At 31.8% G+C, this 23,999-nt stretch overlaps 1 protein-coding gene across 2 annotated transcripts in view; it reads right to left on the bottom strand.

The window, feature by feature from the left end:
• Positions 1–23,999, bottom strand: part of GluProRS (Glutamyl-prolyl-tRNA synthetase) — a 432,648-nt gene that overhangs the window by 165,402 nt on the left and 243,247 nt on the right. For both annotated transcript variants that reach the window (XM_072529836.1, XM_072529837.1), the window contains exons 18-19: positions 17,916–18,182; positions 15,584–15,825 (exon numbers count right to left, since the gene is read on the bottom strand). In XM_072529836.1, coding sequence (XP_072385937.1) covers positions 15,584–15,825; positions 17,916–18,182 — 509 coding nt within the window. The remainder of the gene's footprint in view (positions 1–15,583; positions 15,826–17,915; positions 18,183–23,999) is intronic.

The following is a 23,999-nucleotide window of genomic DNA, read 5'->3' as shown; positions in this document are numbered from 1 at the left end:
AGTGAAGTTTATACAGACGACCAGCTGACTGGCCCTTCAATCACCAAAGAGGAGATAGAAAAGGCAATATTCAATTCAAAAAACAATAAGGCACCTGGACCAGATGAAATCCCGTCAGAAATACTCAAATTACTGGATGAAAGGGGAATTTCAGCACTACCCAAAATATTTAACTTAATTTATGAAACTGGCTGCTATCCTCAACAGTGGTTACGCTCTACCTTTATTCCCCTGCCCAAGAAAGTCAATGCAAAAAGATGTGAGGATCACAGTGTCATTAGCCTGATGAGTCACACTTTAAAGATATTCTTAAAAATACTACATCAAAGAGTATACAAAAAATGTGAATGGGACATCAGTGACTCCCAGTTCGGGTTTAGGCAAGGTTTAGGAACACGAGAAGCAATAGTAGCAAGTAGCAAGAAGGTACTGACTTGTTCAGAGTTCGATCTTCAACTGAGACTAAGGTTTACTAAGTGCTACGTGTGGTCAGTGCTGCTATATGGCGTAGAGGGCTGGACACTCAAAACGAGGGATATAAACAGATTAGAAGCTTTCGAAATGTGGCTCTATCGCCGTATCCTAAAAATACCATGGACAGCGAAAATCACAAATATAGATGTCCTTAAAAGAATAAACCAAGAACGCCAACTTTTCGAAACCATCAAAAGGAAAACGGCGTATCTAGGTCACATCATGCGAAATGAAAAATACCAGTTCCTCCAACTTATAATCGAGGGTAAAATTGAAGGCAAGAGAGGAATGGGACGCAAGAAAATGTCCTGGCTCCGAAACATAAGGCAATGGACAGGGATTAACGACATACAATCTCTGATACATATTGCAAGAAATAGAGAATTAATGGAAAAGAAGAAGATATATATATATATATATATATATATATATATATATACAAAGGTAGCACTATATTGGGCTGGATACAAGAAATATTTACAAGTCATTTGAGGTTAGCATGGATACTGTAAAATTTAAAGAGGTAATAGATAGATTTGAAAAATATTGTAACCCGAAGAAAAATTTAACAGTAGAAAGACATTATTTTCTTACTAGAGTATAGAAAGATGGTGAAACTATTGCAAGAAGTAGATCTGAAGACAGAAAAGGTATTACAAATTGATCAAAATATAATTACAACTCAAATGCAAGCCAAACAGTTAAATTAAAATTCAGAAGCTGTGGTATACAAAGTAAAGAAGAATAAAGAGGATCCAGGTTCGACTTTTTACCAAAATAGCAGTTACAAGAGTCACAATTCAAATCATTCAAGGTATAGAAGTGAAGTTCCAGGCTCAAGTTGGAGAAATGATAATCAACAGCACAACATAGATGGTACGACTGTTCGTACAAGTCAAAGTCAGGTAACAAGTCAGAACTTTAATTTTAAATCAATAAATAATGATTATGGAAACCAGAGTAGGAATAATGAAAATAATCAGGTGATAAGAAAGGTTTGTCAAAGAAGTGGTGAAAACCATAGAAATAAATGTCCAGCATTAGTAGCTATTCGTCATTTTTGTAAAAAACATGGTCATTAAACAAAATGTTGTCAAACTAAAAGAGTAAATAAAATAAATTTAAGAGAAAGTACAGTACAACCATCTAATAATGGAAATGATCCATATTTTGTTATTAAAACAATTAGAATAGTATCAATCAAAATTGGTCAATTATAGCCAGAATTAATAAAACAAATGTAGTATGTTATTTAGATACAGGTGCACAAGATAATGTGATGTCAATAAAAAATTTAATGAGGTTAATGTAGAAAAGTTAGAACTAGTACCTACATGTAGATATTTAAAGTCTTTTTCAAACAGTGTGATACCTATTGGAGGAAAAGTAAATTTGTTATGTGAAATTGTGAATAGGTTAGAAAGTATTGAGTTCATTATTGTAAATTTGAAGTGTCAAACAATTTTGGGTCTAGATACTTGTCAAACATTAAAATTAATTAAAAGAGTTGGTCTAGTAAGTCATGAGTATATCATAGAGAAAAATAAAGAAGTTTTTACTGGTCTAGGTTGTATACCTAATGTATGTCATTTAGAAATTGATAATAATATTAAACCTATAATAGAACCCTTTTTCTTTACATGATCAATTAAAAGAAGAATTAAACAGAATGTTGTCTACGGGAGTAATAGAAAAAGTCAATGAAGCAAGCGAATGTGTAAATTCAATAGTCTTAGTCGAATAATGTAATAAAAGTTTGAGAGTTTGTCTGGATCACCGTAATCTAAACAAAGCTATAAAAAGATGTATCCCATACCGACATTTAATGAGATTAGGTCAAAATTAGCAAAAGCAAAATAATATTTTTCAACGCTAGATGCACAATCAGGGTTTAGGATGATACCATAAGATTTAGAGAGTTCTAAGCTATGCACATTTAATACACCCTTTGTAAGGTTTAGATTTACAAGATTACCTTATGGTATAAGCTGCGCTCCTGAGATTTCTCATAAAATAATGAATGAAATAGTCGGAGACATAGAAGGAATTTGTTTGTATATAGATGATATTCTAATTTATAGTGAAACATTGGAAGGCCACAATAAAATACTAGAACTAGTACTAGATAGGGCAAAACAATTCAATTTAAAATTTAATATGAACAAATGCAAAATTCTATTGTCAGATTAAATATTTGGGTCATATTTTTAGTGCAGACGGCATATGTCCAGATTCTAGTAAAGTAAGTGCAATTTGTCAAATGCCTATTCCTAACTGTGTAGCTGATATTAGAAGATTTTTAAGAATGATTATTTAGGTGAGTACATAGATAATTTTGCAGAGCGTACGAAAAATGTAAGATTATTATTGAAAAAAATATATTAGTTTTCACTGGACAGAAGAGCAGGGAAGAAGGCGCTTAAATTAATGATTAGTCAAACGCCAGTATTAGCATATTTTGATAACAATCTACCATTAACGCTATCAGTTGACAGTATTGGTGTTTCTTCCGAACTATAAGGTTGGCTCGTGAAGCACGCTTAATTACATTTTGCTCGAATTTAGGCAGGTTTGTTTTGGTTTGTTATTTCATAAACTCATAGATAAGGTAAGTACAATTTTATAATTTTATAATGAGTAACTCTTCCGACGGGGATGCTTCCCCGTCTGGAAAAGACCCACCAGATGGAAACGGTAGGCAAAACGAAATGGAAGTTGATAACAAAATATATAATTTAGACAACAAATATGTTTCGACTGACATAGGACCGTACTATATTGTTGTAGAACCAGTCGATAAAAATAGTCGATTATCAGCGGTAAAAGTTGGTCATTATCTATTTAAACATACTACTTTTAATAAAGATGTTATTGATATAAAATTGATTGGTAGAAATAAGATAAAAATTATTTTTAAGACTTATAATATCGCAAATGCTATTATAGAACATAAATTAGTAAAAGATAATAATTTGATCGCCTATATACCTATATTCTTTAACCATAAAAAGGCAATTATTAGAGAAGTTGACACTTTTTTGGCCGAAAAGTATATATTGGAGAATATTGAAAGTGAGCAAAAAGTTGTAGAAGTAAAAAGAATGAAACGTAGGATTATTAATTCCGATAATGAGACACAGTTTTTCCCAAGAGAGATGATCATGTTAACATTTTTAGGAAATAATTTGCCAAAATATGTTAAAATTGATTTAGTGAGATTTGCTGTTGAGCCATACATATACCCTGTCGTACAGTGTTTTAAGTGCCTTCGATATGGTCATACAGCAAAATACTGCAGAAGCACTATGGCTAAATGTAAAAAATGTAGTCAAAACCATTATGAAAATGACGATATCGATTGCACTTCTAACGCTTATTGCATATACTGTGAAACGCATGACCATCAGTCAATATAAAAAAATTGCCCGAAATACCAGGAACAATTAAAAATTAAAAAGATCATGTCTGAAAAAAAATGTATCATTTAAAGAAGCTGAAGGTATTGTAAGAAATCCGTCTTACGCTAAAATAGTAACACATAATAATTTTGATATTTTAAATAACCTAAATAATTTCCCTGAGCTGAATGGTAATATTGATACGAACGATTCCCCTTCCAAGAGTAATAAAAATTGGGTACCACGTCCTCATTTCCAACAGCGTAAGTAAGTTCGCCACTTTCAGTTAATAAACCCCCTTCATTTAAACTTAAAAATAGAGCATCAGATTCTGTTATTCCTAATCCATACAGGGAAACCTTCCAGTCATACAAAGAAAAATTAGAATTACAGATCCTGCAGAAACTTCCTTGTATTTTTGAAAATATGTTAAAAAAATTTAATTTAGTAAACCCAGATTCATTAGTTATTCAGGAAACACAAACAGAACTCATAAAAATATTAGGTACAATACAATATAGTGATATTGATGAAAATTATTATTAAGTCGATGATAAATATATTACAATGGAATTGTAATTCCATTAGTAAAAATAAAGCTAATCTTGCTAATTTTCTTAACCATTACTCTATTAAATTTGATTTAATTATACTTAATGAAACTTGGTTATCTAAAAAGAAAATATTTCATTTACCAACTTACAATCTATTACATGTAGACAGATCTGATGGATTTGGAGGCACTGCTATACTTATCAAAGATTCCCTATCCTATCATGAAATTTCAATCCGTAAAAACTTTAATTCCAAAATAGAAGTATGCGCAGCATATATCGATGAATTTAGATATCCTTAGCCTCCATTTATAAATCTCCCAAAATAAAAGCAACTAAGACTGATTGGAGTAATCTTTTTTCACAACTACAGGGTGATGTCATTATATGCGGTGACTTTAACTGTCATCACAGCCGTTGGGGTTCTACAATAGATAACTCACAAGGAAATCGACTTGTAGAGGCTATAGACGAAACTAACCTGATTTATTTTAAACGACGGACGACCTACTAAGATAGTCAGGCCCAAGGAACGACCTTCTGCCATAGATCTTACTTTTATCTCACCTAGTCTTTTAAGTTACTCCGAATGGAATCCTCTAAATGATACTTGGTTCCGACCATCTCTCTATCCATATTAATATATCTCTGGAATATATCCCCACTAACAAAACACCCTCTAGAAAATGGATTGAATCCTCAGCTGACTGGACGCTTTTTCAGAACCTAATTGAAACACAAATTTATAACAATAACAGTAATAATAATTCCTTTGAATTTTTCATGAAAATAATAAATGATGCAGCTTCTAAGTCAATGAAATCTCGTTCAGGTAAAAGTAAAAAACCTCCAAATCCTATTTGGTGGGATAATGAATGCAACTTAATTGTTAATAATAGGAAAGATGCATATATGGAATATAAAAATACCACGAATTACGAAAATTATCTCAAATTCAAGCATATTCAATCCAAAGCTAAATTACTTTTCAAACAAAAACAACAATTATGCTGGAAAAAATTTATTAATAAATTAAATAAAAATACCCCAATATCCAAAATTTGGAGTTTTATAAAAAAAAGTATCTAAGAAAAACTCAACTTTTAAAAAACATCTTATATCTGAAGAACTAATAAACCAAATTTTTGAACCAAATATGCTTGAAGGACCGAAAGAGAACATTGTCAGCCACTATATGGATGCATCTTTTGATACAACGGAATTTGAAGCTGCAATTAAGACCTCTAGATGTACTGCTCCGGGTAATCATTTTGTTACATATGACATTATTAAAAATCTCCCCCAAGTTGTTAAAGAATTTATAATAAATACATACTTTGGTGGGTGAATGCAAACTATATCGAGCAACTTAAACAAATTACCATTTGTTTAATTTTAAAACCAACTAAAGATAACATATGCCTTCTTCTTATCGCCCTATATCTTTAATGTCATGTATAACTAAAACATTTGAAAGAATGATAAAAACAAAACTGGAGTGGTACATAGAAAATAACAATATTTTACCTAATACTCAATACGGTTTTAGAAGGGGATATGGTAGTTTGGATTCAGTAACTCATTTAGTAAATTACATCTAAATTACTTTTTCTGGTAACAAGTATTTAGCTTGTTTATTCCTAGATATAAAAGGGGCTTACGACTCTGTAAATATAAATATACTTAAACAAAAAATGATTAGTATTGGTTTTAGTGAAACGACTGCCCTAAATATACTGCAACTATATTTTTCTAGGCATGTCTATATTAGAGATCATAGAGATGTGTTACATGGTCCAAGGATTGTTTATCATGGATTTCCACAAGAATCAGTACTTAGCCTTATACTATTTAATATATATTCTGCCAATATTCATTCACTATTTCATAACTCCGTAAATTGCATACAATATGCAGATGATATATGTATATACACCATCCAAAATAGTTATGAAGCATGCACTGAAGCTCTTGAGAATATTATGCATAAAGTAAGTATATGGACAGAAGAAACAGGCATGACACTTTTAACAGAAAAATGCTCCATCATGTTTTTTACCAGGCATAGACTACGTGCTCCAGAGAGATTAACTCTGTGCGGACGTACCCTGTCGGTAGTTAAAGAGTTTAAGTATTTAGGTATTATTGTTGACACCAAGTTACTATGGTCGAGCCACATAAGTCACTTAATAAACAAATGTGAGAAAGGCTACAATTTACTTAGGTCTGTAACAAATCGAAGTTGGGGTGCAGCTCCTGGTATAGCTTTATTGTTTTATAGAGCCTACGTGCGTTCTATCATTGACTATGGATGTTGTTTATACGGATCCTCTTGTAATACCAATCTAAACAAAATAAACAGAGTTCAATATAAATGTCTTAGAACTTGCATCGGTGGGATGGCATCATCACCGGTGAAAGCAATACTGGCAGAGTGTAATGAGTTACCTTTGGACTTACGTCGGCAACTGTTATCACAAAAATATCTTTTAAAACTAAAATCCCTTGAGTCAAACATGATCAACAAATTAAGTGATATTGCAAAAGAAGACCTAACAAACCGCTATTAGAAACTAAAAAATTCTCCTCTACTTGCAGAAGCTTTTGTTGGGAATAATGCTGATCATATTTCTTTTAGTAAAAATAAAAAATTGCTTATGTTAATGTACCTTTTAGATCACTAATAAAACCACACACAGTTATAATACCCAATTATACAGAATATGATCATATAAATCATACCCTTTTAAAATCTATATTGGATGGATTAGTCAATAAGATATTTATATATACAGATGGATCTAAAACAAAACACGGAGTTGGTTGTGGAGTTTTTATTCAAAATACAAAACAATCATTTACGTTTAAATTACCATCAATATGTAGCATATACTGCTGAACTTATAGCAATTTTAAAGGGCATTACTTGGTTAGTATCAAATAATTTACGAGAGGGGGTAATACTAACTGATTCTAAGTCAGCCTTGGTAGTCAATAAAAAGCATAAAATTTGAAACAATGAAATGTCCTATATTATGCAATTTAAAAAAAAATTATAGCAGATTTAAATATAACATTTGTATGGGTCAAGAGTCATATAGGTATACTAGGTAATGAAAAAGCTGATAGTTTGGCCAAGGAGGCAGTACAAAACGGAGTTCATTGTAATATTTGTACAATACGAAACATTTCTAATTTGATAAAAAATAAAATAATGTTAAAATGGGAACGACGGTGGTAAAACGTTGTAGAAAATTCACAAAATACGTATTTTAAAATATATCCAACCCTACCATCTCCACCCCAATATATTTTCAACTATTCCACGTCAAAATTCTTTTCGGCAAGTGTTTTTCGACTTAAAACAAATCATGGGCGATTTCCAATTTTATTAAAGAAGTAAAAATAGAAATTTAAAGCAGCATAACTCACAACTTTGTATTCATATTATAAGAAAAGTTTCTGTATACAACTTTCTGTGGCAAATGGACTTGATTCTGTGCCATTATCTTTCCACACACACACACTATCCAGTTGATCAAAGTTTTCAGTTGGTGCAGTGATTTTACAAAACAAAAAACCTATAGCATATGCATCTAAATCTTTGTCACAGTCTCAATCAACTTAGAGTTATATGCAATTAAGTTCGGATGTACTAGATTTAAACATGTATATGGTAGAAAAGTACAAGTTGAAACAGATCATAAACCATTAGTCAGTCTTTTTAAAAAACCATTATTTGATGTTTCAGCACGTTTGCAAAGAATGATGCTATACTCCAGGAGTCGGGCGAGATTAAGTCGGGCACCAGTAGAAGGTTCAGATAATACTGATGGTGGAGATGTAATTATGTATTAGTATTAGTTTCTCTTGTAATAAATAAGATATACAGAAATGAGTCATCAATTATAACAAAAAGCCCACAGAGTAGAACAAACACAACAAACAGTAAGGAGTTCTGGATGAAAGAAGTTTGCATAATTAACGTTAAGGATACTGCAAGCATGTCTGCGCATCTTTTTAACAGTTTTGGTGTTAAACCATCTAAACCAGGTGAAGCGGCTGTGCGAAGTTTAATTAAGTGTTGTTTGACATGATCCACTGTGAATTCAACTTGCTGTAAAGATGCGCCGACACGATTACAGTTAATAGCAGGAAGATAGCCATCAGTCGATTCTGTAGTAAAAACCTGCGAACATGCTAAAGAGAGAGTTTCGGAAGATACTTTGTCAGAGGAGCATAAAGTCTGGTTGGGTTTCTGAATTAGAGGAATGGAAACTTTAGACGTCAAGGAGGAAAGTATGTATTTGTAGACTTTTTTAATGTTACCACTTTCAATAACATTTGCTTCAAAATTTTGTCTTAAAGTTTTTAGAGATGTTTGTAAGTTAGTTGAAAATCTGTGGTGGCTTTGGAAATCACTGAGAAGCCCGGTGTGTTTAAATTTCCGCCATAGATGTCGTTTGTGATTAATTTGTTTTATTACTGTTCGATTTATCCAGGATTTAAGGTTGTTTTTATAAATCTTACGGAAGGTGATATTTGTAGAAATTATATTGTGGACGGTATCGAGAAATCCAGTTCACATTAATGAGGGGTCGTTTAAATCTGCAAAAAATAAATGCCAGTCGATTTGAGAGAGTTCAGTGTCAACTTCAGAAAAATCGGTAGTAGCATATGTTACAATATTATTTTTGCGGGGTAGTATTTGATTATACTGGATGTGAGCCGTTATAACTGCATGATCTGACTTTTCTATAGGATAACTGACTTCCAGAGATAAAATCAGCTGTTCGTCATTAATAAGCACTAGATCTAAAGTAGATGGTTGGTTATTATTTCTAAATCTAGTAGGTTTTGTGATGAGTTGTGTCAGGTTAGAATTTACTACAAAGCTTTTAAATAAATTATTGAGCGTTTTCGGCGTCAGATAATGAAGTTATTGGCCAGGTGATCTCTGAGAAATTAAAATCTCCAGTAATGATAAGATTATCAAGAGATGATAGTTCTTCAAGTTTTGTAAAGAAAACATTATCGTGTGCAAGTAGTGTAACAGGTGGGCGATATATACATACTAAATTAAGGCAAAAAGAATTTTTAGTAACAGATAAGTGAATTGCATCTATTCCAGGAATATCTAAAAGCTAAATGTTAATTTTAACATTGCTATTAGATATTAGATATCAGATTAATAAATACATACACCGCCACCTACACGATTTTCTCTGTCTTTACGATATATTGAATATCCATTTATAGTAACAGATCAGAGTCAGGAATTGAGGGTTTAAGCCAGGATTCGGCAATACAAATAATGTCCGGTTTAAGAAGTTACACTGTGCATACACATTCGTCAAACTTCGAAACGTCGTGATTCTGGGAGAACCATTAATGTATTTAATAGTTAAATCATGTTCACCGTTATTTTTGCGAGTTTCTAGTTCACTTCGGAGTTCTTTTAAACGTACTTGTTGGATGGGCGTCTTGTCGTCAATTATTGAGAATATTTTCGTGGCTATGTTCTCCAAAAGTTTTGCTTTATTTCTCAGAATATCTTTAACGTGGAATTTCGAACTCATTACTACCTTTATCATTCGGGAAAATCATTGGTTCGCTTTGCCGACTCTGTAGAAGGTGATTTGCTTTTCGTGGCAGCCAACAGTTTCCAAAACAAGTTTAACCTTATTCGCATCGTCATCTTTTCTACGTTGTGCATCCCCAGAGGAAAATTCTGTTACGCCTCTAATTAGAATATTTTTAGCACGTGTTATGCGACCTACAGATTCGTTAGCTAAATTATTCGTAAATTCGGTAGACTTAAATAAATCAATCTGGCTGAGCTTATTGTTTAACTCAGTTATTTTATTATCAAAATCTTCAATTTTCGTACGAATCTCCAATTTAAAGTCTAGCAGGAGATTTTTTATTTCCGAAATATTAGAAATATTGGAACTGCGAGAGTTACAAAGAATACTCAATCCACGAATTTTCTGTCGGGTGACGCGATCCTCTGAAGAAAGGTCGATGCATGTGATATTTATTTGTCGCTTACATCCGTCGCACTGAAACTTGCGGTCAGCTGTCGCCACGATATACAGATACAGCTGTCGCTATGGTTTTCGAGCATTTTTACAAACACTACTGACTATTGGTATATAGAACAATCATGCAAAATTTCTTTGCGAAATAATGATTTTTTACAGAGTAATCTTGAAGTACATATTTTGTGTTAGGTATTATTATTACAAATTCTGAATTGATTTTAAATCTGATTTTCCTTTATTTTACAAGTAATTTACGTACTTACCCAAAGGAGACAAATTATCTTTATCGCTTATTTATTTATGAAACGGGAAAATATTTGGGATATTGTACAATCTTTAATACAGTGAGTAGTTTAAAAACAACTGTTGGCTTAGAAAGTAAGGTAAAAATTAAGGACGGTGACGGTGAAAACAAACTATTAACTTCAAAATTTGGTTCATGCAAAAGAAATATTTACGCATTTAGGGAACATATAAGAACATATTATAAGAAATGCCATTTACACATTTGTTCATATCTACAAAAGAAGAACTATAATAAACAGAAACATTTTTGTAAAAAAAATAAGAACCAAAAACAAATTACTTATAACATTATTATAAGTAATTTTTTTGTAGGTACGTACTAAGCGGATGTTGACCAGTGCACAATGAAGAAACACCAAGGACAATACTGTGTGAATCCCATAACCACAGTGTGGAAATCCCAGGACCAACTCGGCGAGAGAACCATGAAATAAAATATTTCGGTTTGGCAGTGTTGTGATTATTTATAATGCATTGTATGCTTCAAATATAAAGAGAGAAAGGTTTTAAAAAGTACATTTTAATTAAACTATTTTATGAATTCTGAAATTTTTAATTTATATGAAACAGTAACGAGTAAATATTTGTCTTTCGAGATTAATTGCAAACATCTGTTGCAATCTGGCAACTACTGATTTGACGATTGCCAAATTTATCCCCTAATCTATCAAAGGGCAATTGCCAAAAAAAATTTCTAATAATTAACTGCAATTAATCTCCGAAGAAACAAATATTTACTCCTTCTTGTTTTATATATGTAAATCAAAAATTGCATAATTCATCACATAATATAAACAAAATGTACTTTTCTAAAGCTTTATCTTTTTATATTTGAAGCATACAGCATCTACAATATAAAAACATGCCAAAACTGCTAAACCGAATTTTTTTGTTCCATGTTAAACATTTGCGGCAATAATAAGCTTGTACTTTCGGTAAACTCAACCGAAAATTCTCCTAATTTACGATTTCGGCGAGAAGTCGATTCTCCCCATTAACGATTCCCGTATGCGTGAGCGAATTTCAATTCAAAATACCTATTCTGTTTCTATCATACGTAGACTCGTTTTGTATTCTCACTCTAAGAATTTTTTCAGTTCTTCAAAGGTTTATTTATAGTCAAAATTTTTGCAATGTAAATAGTTAAGCAAACTGTAAATCTTTTATAAAAGCATTATTATAAAGAATGCTTTCCTTCATATGAAAATTAAATAATAATGTGTAAATAATTAGTTACCTGTATTAAAAATATATATTTTTATTAACATTAATTTTTTTTTAAATTTATATATAATCATATTTAATTACGTACTTTTTCTTCTTACGTTGCCTATCTGTTCCGGATATTGGCCGATCACCATGGCTATGCTAAATTTGCTTGCAGCTATTCAGAATAGTCCGGTTGAAGACCATTGTATTGAACCACTTTATCAGATTTTGTAGCCAAGATATTCTTCTTCTCCCTGGTCTTCTCTTTCCAAATAGATTGCCCTGAAAAATGCTCACCCTTGCCCATTCTACGTAGTAGAATGTATCTCAATATTGGTCATAAGATCCAACCATGAAATTTTTAAGATGGGTCTGTCATACTACATCTCGAAGGCCTCGAGCTTTTTTAAAGAAGCTTCAGAAAGTCTCCAAGCTTCTAGTCCATATAAAAAAAGAAACTACATAGCATCTGATGATAGAGATTTTGGTGCCGAGTGGTAAATCCTGAAGTCTGAAAAGAGTCTTTAGGAAAGAACATCTTTACGAACGCTGATCTTGCTTTACTTATGCGTTGTTTTATTTCAGTAGAATGGTCCCATTGAGTTTTTATATTGGTACCAAGGTATGTGTAGCTGTTTTCCCGGTCAATTGATTGTTGGTTAACCAAAAGCTGTGTATCTAATATTTCGCGCTTAATGAGCATCATGTACTTTGTTTTTTTCGTATTGAGATTAAGTCCATGTTCACTACTTATATCTGATATGCGCGACATTATTCTTTGCAAACCATCTAAGCTATCTGCAAAAACTACTACGTCGTCGTCGTATCTAATGTTGTTTAGATGCTCTTCGTTGACTAATACGCCTTCCTGTCGTTCACCCAGTGCTTGCTTGAAGATATATTCAGAGTACATGTTAAGTAATACTGTTAACTGATCATCCACTTTAATGCTAGCAGTTTTGTTGTAATATAAATTATATATGATTCTGAAGTCTTTATCATATAAGCCCGCTTCCTTCAAGATGGTTATCAGCTATCATGTTTTACTCTATCACAGGCCTTTTTGTAGTCGATAAAACAATAAACTGCATAAGCACTTGTACAGCGAATAGAGCCTTTCGGGTGCCTAAGGCATCGCGGAATCCAAATTGTGTCGATGACACTTCTTGTTCTTCGCATTTTTTTATATATTCTGCTTTAAAAGTATCACTTTTAAAAAAGTGGCTAATTAGGCTTATTGTTCTGTAGTCGTAGCATGTTTTTGCATTTATTTTTTTTTGGTATAGTTACGAAGGTCGACGTTAACCAGCTTTGGGGGATTTTTAATTTGCCAAACAGTTCTTTCTGTTATTTTTTAGTCGTAGCAGTTGGTTCTTTCAACTAACCTAACCTAAAACTAGTTTTAAATACATCTTTCATCCTCACAAAGCCCTGACGTCTTGCGTTCTTCTGCGTGACCGGGTATATCTATCCCAAAACTTCGGAAGTCGTCAGTCCCAGTTCTTTTAAATTTCAGGGTGTTTCACGAAGATGACCGTAAAATTTTGTTACCGACTAAAAGAAAAATCCTATATCCGTTGAAGGATAGTAGTCTATTGATTATATTCAAAAAATATTGCTAAAAGTAACTACAATGTTAAAGGGGTTTTATTGTGTCAACCGTTGAGTTGTTATCAACAGGTCCTCGAAGACACTTTGTCGCAGGACCGTGTAATCGATGTAGAGCCATTGCCATGTTAACAATTCCAACGGTAACTTAAACATCCGAATTTTTAATAACATACAATGTAACATATTTATAAATTAATAACATTTAAAGGGTTTTCACCCATATATTTTAGTGGCTCATAGCATGTATACTTTGTTACACTGATGATGGAATTTACATTCCGAAAACGTTCTGTATTTGTGATATAGCCCGTTTGGATATTTTATTTATACCTTTTACTAAAGATTTGAAATAAAATTTTTTTTGAAAGAAAAATAATTCAACTTTAAAATGGTCTATAATAGAAGGTTCTAAAACGAATTTTAAGCAAGATACGGTTTTTCAAAGTTTTCTACTTTACTATTTTTTAAATATCTCATTATAACTTTTTTCTTGTGCATTTAGGTATATGCATTACCAAATAAGAAAGCTTATTTTCTGTACTATAAAATAGTCTATTGTAAAATATTTTAGGAGTAACGGTAATCAAGATACGGTTCGTCAAATTGTGATACTTGCGACGATTTGTATATACCTAAATGTACAAGGAAAGAATACTCTAGTCGCAATCGTCAGAGACGAAAATGCCACTGAACCTCTAAAAATCATACGAACAAGCTGAATTCTACTGAGAATGTCAATTTTGAGACCCTAAAAATATGCAAAAAAGTTTGCCACTCCTACCCTCGGGCCTCCCTCTAAAACAGCCAGTCGTAGGGGGTGGGGGGTCGGGAGTTAAATATGAATTTACCAAAAATCTGTACGCCGTAGAAAAACATATTTCGAACAAGAAATATAGCTGAGATAACGTTGAATAAAAATGAATTATTGCACTTTTTCTGTAGAATGAACCGTTCTCTCAGAAACAACGGTTGAAGCGACCGGCGATTTTAAATGTGTTACGCGTGCGAAATAATTTTTTCAATAAACTTTATATTAACTCAACCGTAAAAACTCGACAGCTTTTGACCTGAGTGTCCTATTAACAAAAATATGAAGAATGCAGCTTCCCTACGAAAATTTTTGCATTTAGTTGTAGATAGCAAAAATCATTAAAAATAGAAAACTTTGAAGAAACGTATCTTGCTTAAAATTAGTCCCAGAGTCTTCTGCAGTAGACCATTTTAAAGCTAATTATTTTTTCTTTATATTTAATGTATCATTGCATATACCTATATACATACGTAGAAAAGAGTTATAACGCAATTTTTGAATAAAAAAAAAATAGGAAAAATGGCCCAAAAATGGTGTGAGTGGCGAATTTTGAAAAATCGTATCTCGGATACTGTGAAACCAAAAGCCCAACATACCAAATATCACCTTGAAGAGGAAGCATAAAAGTTTCTTTTCTATAAAGCAAAGCATATACTTATACCTCCATGGAAAAAAGTTATGGAGCAAAAAAGAAAAATCACCTGTGTTCCTGTTTTTTTTGCTTCGTTTTTTTGAATATATTTTTGTCAAAAAAAAAAAAATATTTTTAACTTTAAAAAGAGAAATTTCGACAGGAAATTTAATTTTGAACAACTCTTCTATAGATGTATATCTATGTACAAAAACTGCATAGAACTCACCCAAATGCACCCTAGTGCATAGGGACAAATTCACCACTTTCTCAAACCCTTTAAATTTTCCTTTGCGGTTTTTTCATACTTGGGGGTCCATTAACCATATGAAACAATAAAACATCTAGTTCCTGTCAGTACATAATAAATAGCCTATAGTGTCATCAAAAAAATATTAACTATTTATGACAAAATTATGCGCGGATTATGTATTTCTGTTCAATCAAATTTTCTTCAATGAACAATGTTGACTGACTGACCATTTGCTGTCCATCAAACATATAATGATATAAATATATAAAATAAAGAGAAATTGTATAATTACCTTAAGTTCCCAATGGTTGAACTTCCACCCAGGGGAGTAATTATCTCTGTAATCTCCTTTAACGCGTATATTTACTGCTTTTAAGTCGGTTTCCAATACATCACAGGACGACTGCAATTTTTTACGAGAATCTTGGGAAAGATTGGCAGTAATACCACATGGTACAATGACAGTTTGTATAGCGGCAACCCGTGGGGGTATAACCAACCCTTGATTGTCGCCGTGAATCATTACTACTACACCTACGAAAACAAATGTATGTTACAACTTTAAAGCAATTTACTTTTACATTCCATGTGTTAAGCATACGAGCCAGAGGAAGAAATAACTCTAGAATATTGGTGTATATAAAAAGAGGTAAAAAGGTTCTGAAACTATTTTCCTGTGGCATGTCTAAGTAAAATATTATGTTTATATTGGATTAAGCCACAATTAATTGTAATCAAAATTAAATTCTAACTACTGTTTGACTTTCGATTTCCACTGCGGAAATCGTTTTCAAAAAAGATTATTTTAAAAATTGTGCGAAAAGTATTGTAACCATTGAACGAACCATCAGAAACGGTGGATACCAATGGGTAACAATATATAACTATCTCCGAAAGTTTGGACCAATGTAGAACAAAAAAACTCACTCACAACTTTCTTTGGGAGTCAATTGTTATGCCTCGTTTAGCTAAGTCTCTCAGGTATGAGAACGTCTTTTCCTAGAAGTAAATCTGAACAATGAGTTTGGCTGGGATAAATAAACCAAGATCTTAACTTATCATATTTATTGTACATAAATAACTATAAAAATTGAAAATTTAAATATTAAATTAAAATTGAACAAAACCACAAAGCAAATCTTGCCTATAAGCTTTACAAAATATAAAAGAATATGATACGTATGGCATCACTGCAGAATTTTTCAGCCAAAAAGGATGATAAAAATTAGGACAAAAAACTCAGGAAAAGATTTAATACGTAAATGAATTTTCAATGAGAGCAACAAGTTGTTAAGCGGATGTTTTTCAAAACTGACGGTTGATTTACTTGACCCCGATTTTACAGACAATAGCCATGAATTAGCTGAAAAAATCTGAGGGTGGTGTTTGTGCCCTGAGGATATCAAATTTTGTGTTTTTGTATTGTTTGTCGGTTGCGCACTGTGTTTTAATGTATTATATGTTTATGGATTGTGTTTTGTATATGTATTATGTATAATTCTAGATGATATATCCCCTACTTTCTATTAATCCGCTAATGTTGGTATATTCTTGTTGCTAACTTCCTCGTTTAGTATTAGCAACCAGAGCCTGTTCAATCAAATTCACCATGGACTTCATTCACAACAACAATTCATTTCTTTTTCTGGACGTGTTAATCACAAAAGAGGATACAGGGTATGCAACCAAAGTTTACAGAAAACTAACCCACACCAACAAATATTTAAATTACCACCATTCAAAACACAACGTAAACATAAAAAATTAAACTATCAAATACATAACATATCATGATAACATGATAGAGTCCAAAACACTCTAATAAAAATGCATTTCAGGAAGAAAAAAGTCTGGTAACAAAGGTCTTATCAAAAAATGATTAACCCTTGTCATTTATAAAAAAGGAATTTCACAAAATTGGAGAAAGGAAACAACAAAACATTACCAGCAATCCAAAAATATCGACAACATGGGATTCAAAGATGACGATACCATGTGTAAAGGGCTTATCAGAACAATTAAAAAGGATATGAAATAAGTACAGCCTCACAACAACGTTCAAAAAATCAACCAATACACTGATATCTATCCTATGCAAAACCAAACCGAACAACACAGAAGAGAGATCAAAGAACTGAATAAAATACACGCGAATATATATTCTATAAAATATAAAATCAAATATACGAGCAAATAATACAAAAACACAAAATAATCAGAAAAGTATAAGATAATACATGTCTATAAGATCGAGGTTAAGTAAATCAAACGTCAGTTTTAAAAAACATAACTCGCTTACAAAATGGTTATACTTTTCGCACAATTTTTAAAATAATCTTTTTTAAAAAAGATTTCCGTAGTGGAAATCGAAACGTCAAGCAGTTAAAAGTTTTCAACAGTAATTTTCATTACAACCAATTGTATCCCATATAAACATAATACCTAAAAAGAGTTAAGTTACAAAGGAGGTGCTTTTGAAGACAATGTTGCACCTAGTATTAACTGCATCAATACGCGGAAAGAAACACCGTGTAAAGGCGTTTTAAAACGATATTAACAATTTTTTTCTGTAGTAATTACAGCTTATTAAATTACCCATTCACGTTATATCTCAATGTACTTACCAATTGTTCGCGTTGTAATACCCCAAGAGTTCTGGTATACATGAGTCTTCTCCTGACTATCTGGATGTTCGTACGTAATATCGAACATCTTTGAAAAGTTTTGACCTAGATGATGCGATGTAGCTCCTTGAATAGCTCTTCCGCTAGCTGACACATAGGCTTCGACTGTTAGAGTGTAGTCTCCGCCAGCAAATTTTTCTTTTTCTGTTTTTCTACCTTTAACTACTGGTATGGCTAGTAAATCAGTATATACTCTTGCATATAAATCTAAAAATAAGTTTTTAATTAAAATCCAAAAAAAGTAGAAGGTAGAAAGTAACAAATGGGGATAATTTCCTATACTTATATTTTATTGTGTTTTAGCATTATAATATAATATTAATAGGAAAACTTATCCAACTTATCCATAATAAATGTTCACTATGTACAACAAAGTAGATTTTAACCAACTACTAGAACAAATATATCATCTAGCACCAAAAAACGACATCAAATAGTCACAGGTAAAGAAACTCAAACGCAAAGAAAGAAAAAAAAATACATCGAAATAATTGGGGGGCATAGTCTACATAGAGACGAATGAAAACGGTCAATATCTTATTGACTTTGTAATTAATAAAAACAAGGTCATCAGTTCTACCTTATTTCCGCACAAAACATACACAAAGGCAACTGGATATCCCCTGGGGGAGATGTTATGAACTAAATAGACCACGTCTTGATAGAAAAGGGATCAGCAACAAGCGTTTTGAATGGAAAAAGCAGATGAGGTGCACGCTACGGCTCAGACCACCTACTAGTTCAGGTACACTTCAGATGTAGGATCAGCTGACAGTAAAACGAGGTTCAACTAAGAAAAAAAATCTAGATCAGAAAACTGAAAAGACCCGAAACTGAAAATAAATTTTGAAGAAGGAAATGAAGAAAACACTAAAAGACCAGCGGAATCTAATAAGTAGAAGCACCATAAAACAATAACGAGTCGATCGATAAAAAAACCCTTTGTTCAATCACAAAACAATACTATAAAGATGAACTGTGCAAAGTTTCAGCAAAATCGATGGATTCGTTTTCGAGAAATCGTGCCTACCGCAAAGGAAAAACAAAGATTCGAGAAAAGTGCCTTTGAAGTTTTTAAACTGAGAGAGCACGTTTTCACCGCGCGATATTCAAATCTCTATAACTCAAATAACATTGCTCGAATTTACTTCAAATTTGGTGTGAATGGTCTTGAAGTACTATACTTTCAAATGGAATAAAAAAAATTAATCAATTTTTTGAAAATACAACCCTAAACCAATAGATATCTCAATAACTAAAAAAAAAATAAAATCCTAGCACAACGCCGATCGGAGTGAGCAACACGACCCTACCAGACAGATGACAACTTAGAAAAATTGAGAGGTTTATCTATTTAGTTGTCATCTGTGTTTGACGATGCAGAGCTTAGCAGAAGAATCATCCTGGCCAATACAGCATACTTTACTATGAACCAGATATTTAAAAATCACGAGACGTACATCAAAGGACTAAGAAACGAGATCTACAAAATCATAATGCGACAGACAGTGAGCAATGGATGTGAAACTTGGATATTGATTTAAAAATCTGTAAATATCTGATAATATACAAATATATATATTGTTATATATAACAATATATGTATGTTATATATATGTATGTTCGTAACAAAACATAATATATATATATATATATATATATATATATATATATATATATATATATATATATATATATATATATATATATATATATATATTGTCATACTTCTTCTTTCCCAACCAAAGAAAAATAAATAAAAAGATCCATCGGAATAAAATTTTAAGATATCATTATAAACAAATTGTATATAGTAATTTAAGATAAGATTTAGTGTAGATAAGAATAGAAATTTGTTTGGCCTTTTCCGTTTCCAACAAAATTATCAAAAAATCCCTTTGTGTAGAATTAGAAGACATTTTACCTGTAAGTTAATCTTGTCATTGTTTGTGTATTAAATGACCATATTCTAATCTTTGGAAACAGGTAGAGATTGTGTATTAACAGACTGAGGACAGAAAAATCAATTTTTATTTATTCTTTCTCTGAAACAGTAATTTGGTCTTCCCAAATGATACACAGAATTTTTAGAACAAACATTAACAGTAGTAAACAAGATTTGAGCTTTTGATTGGATAGTCGTTTTTGAATGGTAATGTGGTTAGCCTGATTAGGAGACGGGGAGAGGCAGTTGTAATTTGGCCATCGAAGGAAACAGTCGTTTGTTAGAAGATAGGGTGTGGTTCGTGAGTTTGGATACCGGCATTGTGAAGAGAAGTGAATAGTTTTGCAGAAAGAGATAACAAGTAGATCAAAAGAGGTCCTTGTATCTACCGTGGGCATTTTGTGAAGTATATGTAAGTAGTTTTACGGCATCAAGTTGACAAAAGGAGGTCCTTGTGTCACAAATAAGTAGCTGAGTTTTTGGAGAAGTGAATCAGGTGTTTTTGTGTAGTGTGCAGGAGGTTTGCAGAGACGTTAGGAAGGAGCCGAGGTGCCAAAGAGAGATCACATCGTTGAGGAGACTGGACTTTTCTGGGTATGTGCCAACATACAATTCAATAAGAAAAAAAAAGCTGTAAGTGTTTTGTACAATTTGTGAAATTGGTATCTGTGAAGGATCTGTGTTGACATCATGGTCATTATCATTCAAATTTAAAGAATTGAGTTTTGTTTGACTAATCAAAAGTTACAGTTTTGTTGTTGTTTGTTTCAAGTAAAGGAAAGTTTAAGTAAAATTGGTTTTCACTTATTATAAATTTATGTAGATTTAAAATCTTATTATTATAAAAATTACATTTATTTTCTTGTATGTTGATTGATAAGATAACGGCAAAATTTGAAAATTGTTTTATTCTTTTTGATATAAAATAAAGAATACTTAATTTTTGTAATATACTATTTTCTTTTATTATTATCCTTCTTCTCTATCTCGATAAAGGACAACTAGAAAATCTTTGAATCCATCGAACACAGGTAATATAAGGAGTCTTATTTTACATTTGATAACAATTAAGTTATAATTCTTTTATTGGCTCAATAAATTAAAATCACAGTCAAAATAAACAATCATAACAAATGGCCCCCAACGTGTAAAGCGTAGAAAGTATTTCTAGTTGAAATTTAAAAGGATAGAGAAAGAAAGCAGATTGAAAATTTATTTGTCGATGGTTGTTTATAATATTTGCTTTTATGACAACATTTCAAATTTCTCTAGGTACAAATTTTTGCATGATATATTTTATGATATTTGATTGATTTTTATAACTGACAAAAGTTTTAAATTTTATTGCATTTATTTGAATTTATTGCATTTGGGATAAGAGGAAAAGTTTTCGTCTTTGCAACATTACTCGAATTTCATATTTGGCGGGGATATTATTGCACAAATTTCAAAGCTTCACATGTGGCGAGGACAAAAACAGTAACGAAAAGAAACAATATGTCGACCACAAGGAGTCAAAACAAAATGCAAGAAAGGAAGGAGGATAACAGAGAAGAGGAAACAATTGTTGAAGAAGGATCGGATAATGAAGGAAATGCTACAATAATGGAGGAAAGAAAAGAAACAGGGATGTTAGAAAAATTATTAGCAATGATGCAAATACAGACACAAACAATGCAAGAAACATCACTAAAAATGGATGAAACAAAACAAATAATGGAAGAAAACCAACGGGAAACAAGGCAAGCAATAGAACTAAATAACAGAAATATAGAGCAACGTTTAGAAAACTATGAACAAAAATTAGAAGAAAATGATAGGAAGATGGAAAAGCGTTTGGACAAATATGAAAATGATGTAAAAGTCTGTTTAGAAAAAGTCAGAGAAGAAACACAGAGGAAATTAGAGATGCAGAGAGAAGAAATATAAACTAAAATGAAAGATATGAAAGATCTGATTTAAATAATAAATATAACACCATCAAAAGCTCTTAAAGTCATAACATATCTCCACTTTACCTTTTTCGAAAACATCAATGATACGCTCATATAAAAATAATTATATACTAATGACAGTAAACCATGAGATACCAGATATCAACTTTTATTGGTCAGTTCATTAATGTATGTGTCCCGTTTTACGTTTTGGTAAGTCATATATATATATATATATATATATATATATATATATATATATATATATATATATATATATATATATACATATTTTACAATAACTGTTTGTTCTTAGACATGTACATTTTAGAATCTTAATAAAGGCAAGGGTTTCCTGTCGAAACGTTGATTGCTATGGAAAATAAAATCTAGTTCCACATGCAATATATATTTTATTGAACCTAAACCCAAGAAATACTAATTTTATATTAAATATAGTCATCATTCAATTTTCGCTTATCCACTGCTGGACATAGATCTCCCTCATAATTTTCCATCTATTTCGATCTTGTGCCTCTTGCATCCAATTCCTATGGCAACGTTTTAGATCGTCAGTCCAACGTGTTGGTGGACGACCTCTGCTTCGGTAGGCATCATCTCTTGGTCTCCATTCCAGTATCCGCTTTGTCCATCTATTATCTGTCATTCGAGCCACGTGACCTGCCCAGTTCCATTTCAGTGTTGCTACTCTCTCTACTGCATCAGCGACTCCTGTTCTTTGTCGTAGCTGGCGATTTGGGATCTTGTCTCGTAGTGAAACGCCCAACATAGCACTCTCCATCGCCCTTTGGCACACACTGATCTTTATTAAATATAGTACGGTTCAAGAAACTCAAAACTAATACATATATATATATATATATATATATATATATATATATATATATATATATATATATATATATATATTAAACTCTTAAATATTGGGGAAATCTGCAAGAAAGACTCTAATGAGTATCAATTGTTTCGCCGAATGTTTTCGCCAAAGAGAATTAATTTGGCTTCTTCAGGGCTGAAAGAGAATAACTTATAATTAGCTACCATATATTATCTATTAAAACATTATTGATCTTACCGTAACTTAGAATTGTAGAGTTAGAATATTAAAAAACTTTGCTAGTAACACAGTGGGTGTTTTTTGTTACTATGTGCAAAAAAAGTTTTTTTAAGGTTTGAAATGTATGGTAGCTTTGAACTTAACACGCAAAGGTATACCCAAGGTTAATCGAAAAACCCAATGTAACTACATTTAAAAGGAGGTAATTCTTTGAATTGTCGGCAATAACTAAATTTTTGATTTTTAGAAAGTTTAAAAGTAAGGTTCTGTTTTAGCCAGAACGCAAGCGCTGACAAATTCAGTAGTTCTTATGAATCTTTATGTCGTTAAGGTTCATTGGTAAAAAACGAATGAAATTAAATCCCAGTATAGGGAAATATTATTTTAATTTTCTTTATTTAATTATTTTCTATTGTTCATGCATTATTATATCTTATTGAGATATATCTAAGAAAAGCAAGGGAAAGTTATCTTTTTTAGTTAATGAAAATTAATTATAAAGGTAGGTTAGTTGTTAATGGATATATCAGTAAAATTAGTTATCTGTGATGTTGTATTGTTCTTGGTATCTTGGTGATTCTCGACTTCACCCTGACCGTTGTGCATTAGCCAAACATGTCCATACCACTGGTCATCTCATGGACTATACGAACACTACAATTCTCCACCGTGAGAACAATAAATCTAAAAGAGAGTTCATCGAAATGTCTTATATTTTCCTTAACGATTTCTCCATTAATGTTAAGAGTGACATTAAGAATCTAAGCGATATATACCACTTCTTACTTAAATGCATACGTCCACTTTTAGTTAACTACTTAGTATGTATTCAGTGCTTTGCTTTACGGTAGTGAGGCATGGACTCTTAAACAGAAGAATGTTAAAAATCTTGAAAGCTTTGAGATGTGGTGCTACCGCCGTATACTAAAAATAAGTTGGGTGGATAAAATTACAAATGAAGGGGTAATACGTAGAACAAATAACGATCCAGAAGTTATACTGAATATAAAAAAGAGAAAACTTGAATACTTAGGCCACCTGATGAGAGGACAAAAGTATACATTCCT

This window comes from Diabrotica undecimpunctata, chromosome 4 (assembly GCF_040954645.1).
Source record: "Diabrotica undecimpunctata isolate CICGRU chromosome 4, icDiaUnde3, whole genome shotgun sequence".
Classification (NCBI taxonomy): domain Eukaryota; kingdom Metazoa; phylum Arthropoda; class Insecta; order Coleoptera; family Chrysomelidae; genus Diabrotica; species Diabrotica undecimpunctata.
The sequence above is the reverse complement of the archived record's forward strand: the minus strand, read 5'-3'. Positions and strand labels throughout refer to the sequence as shown.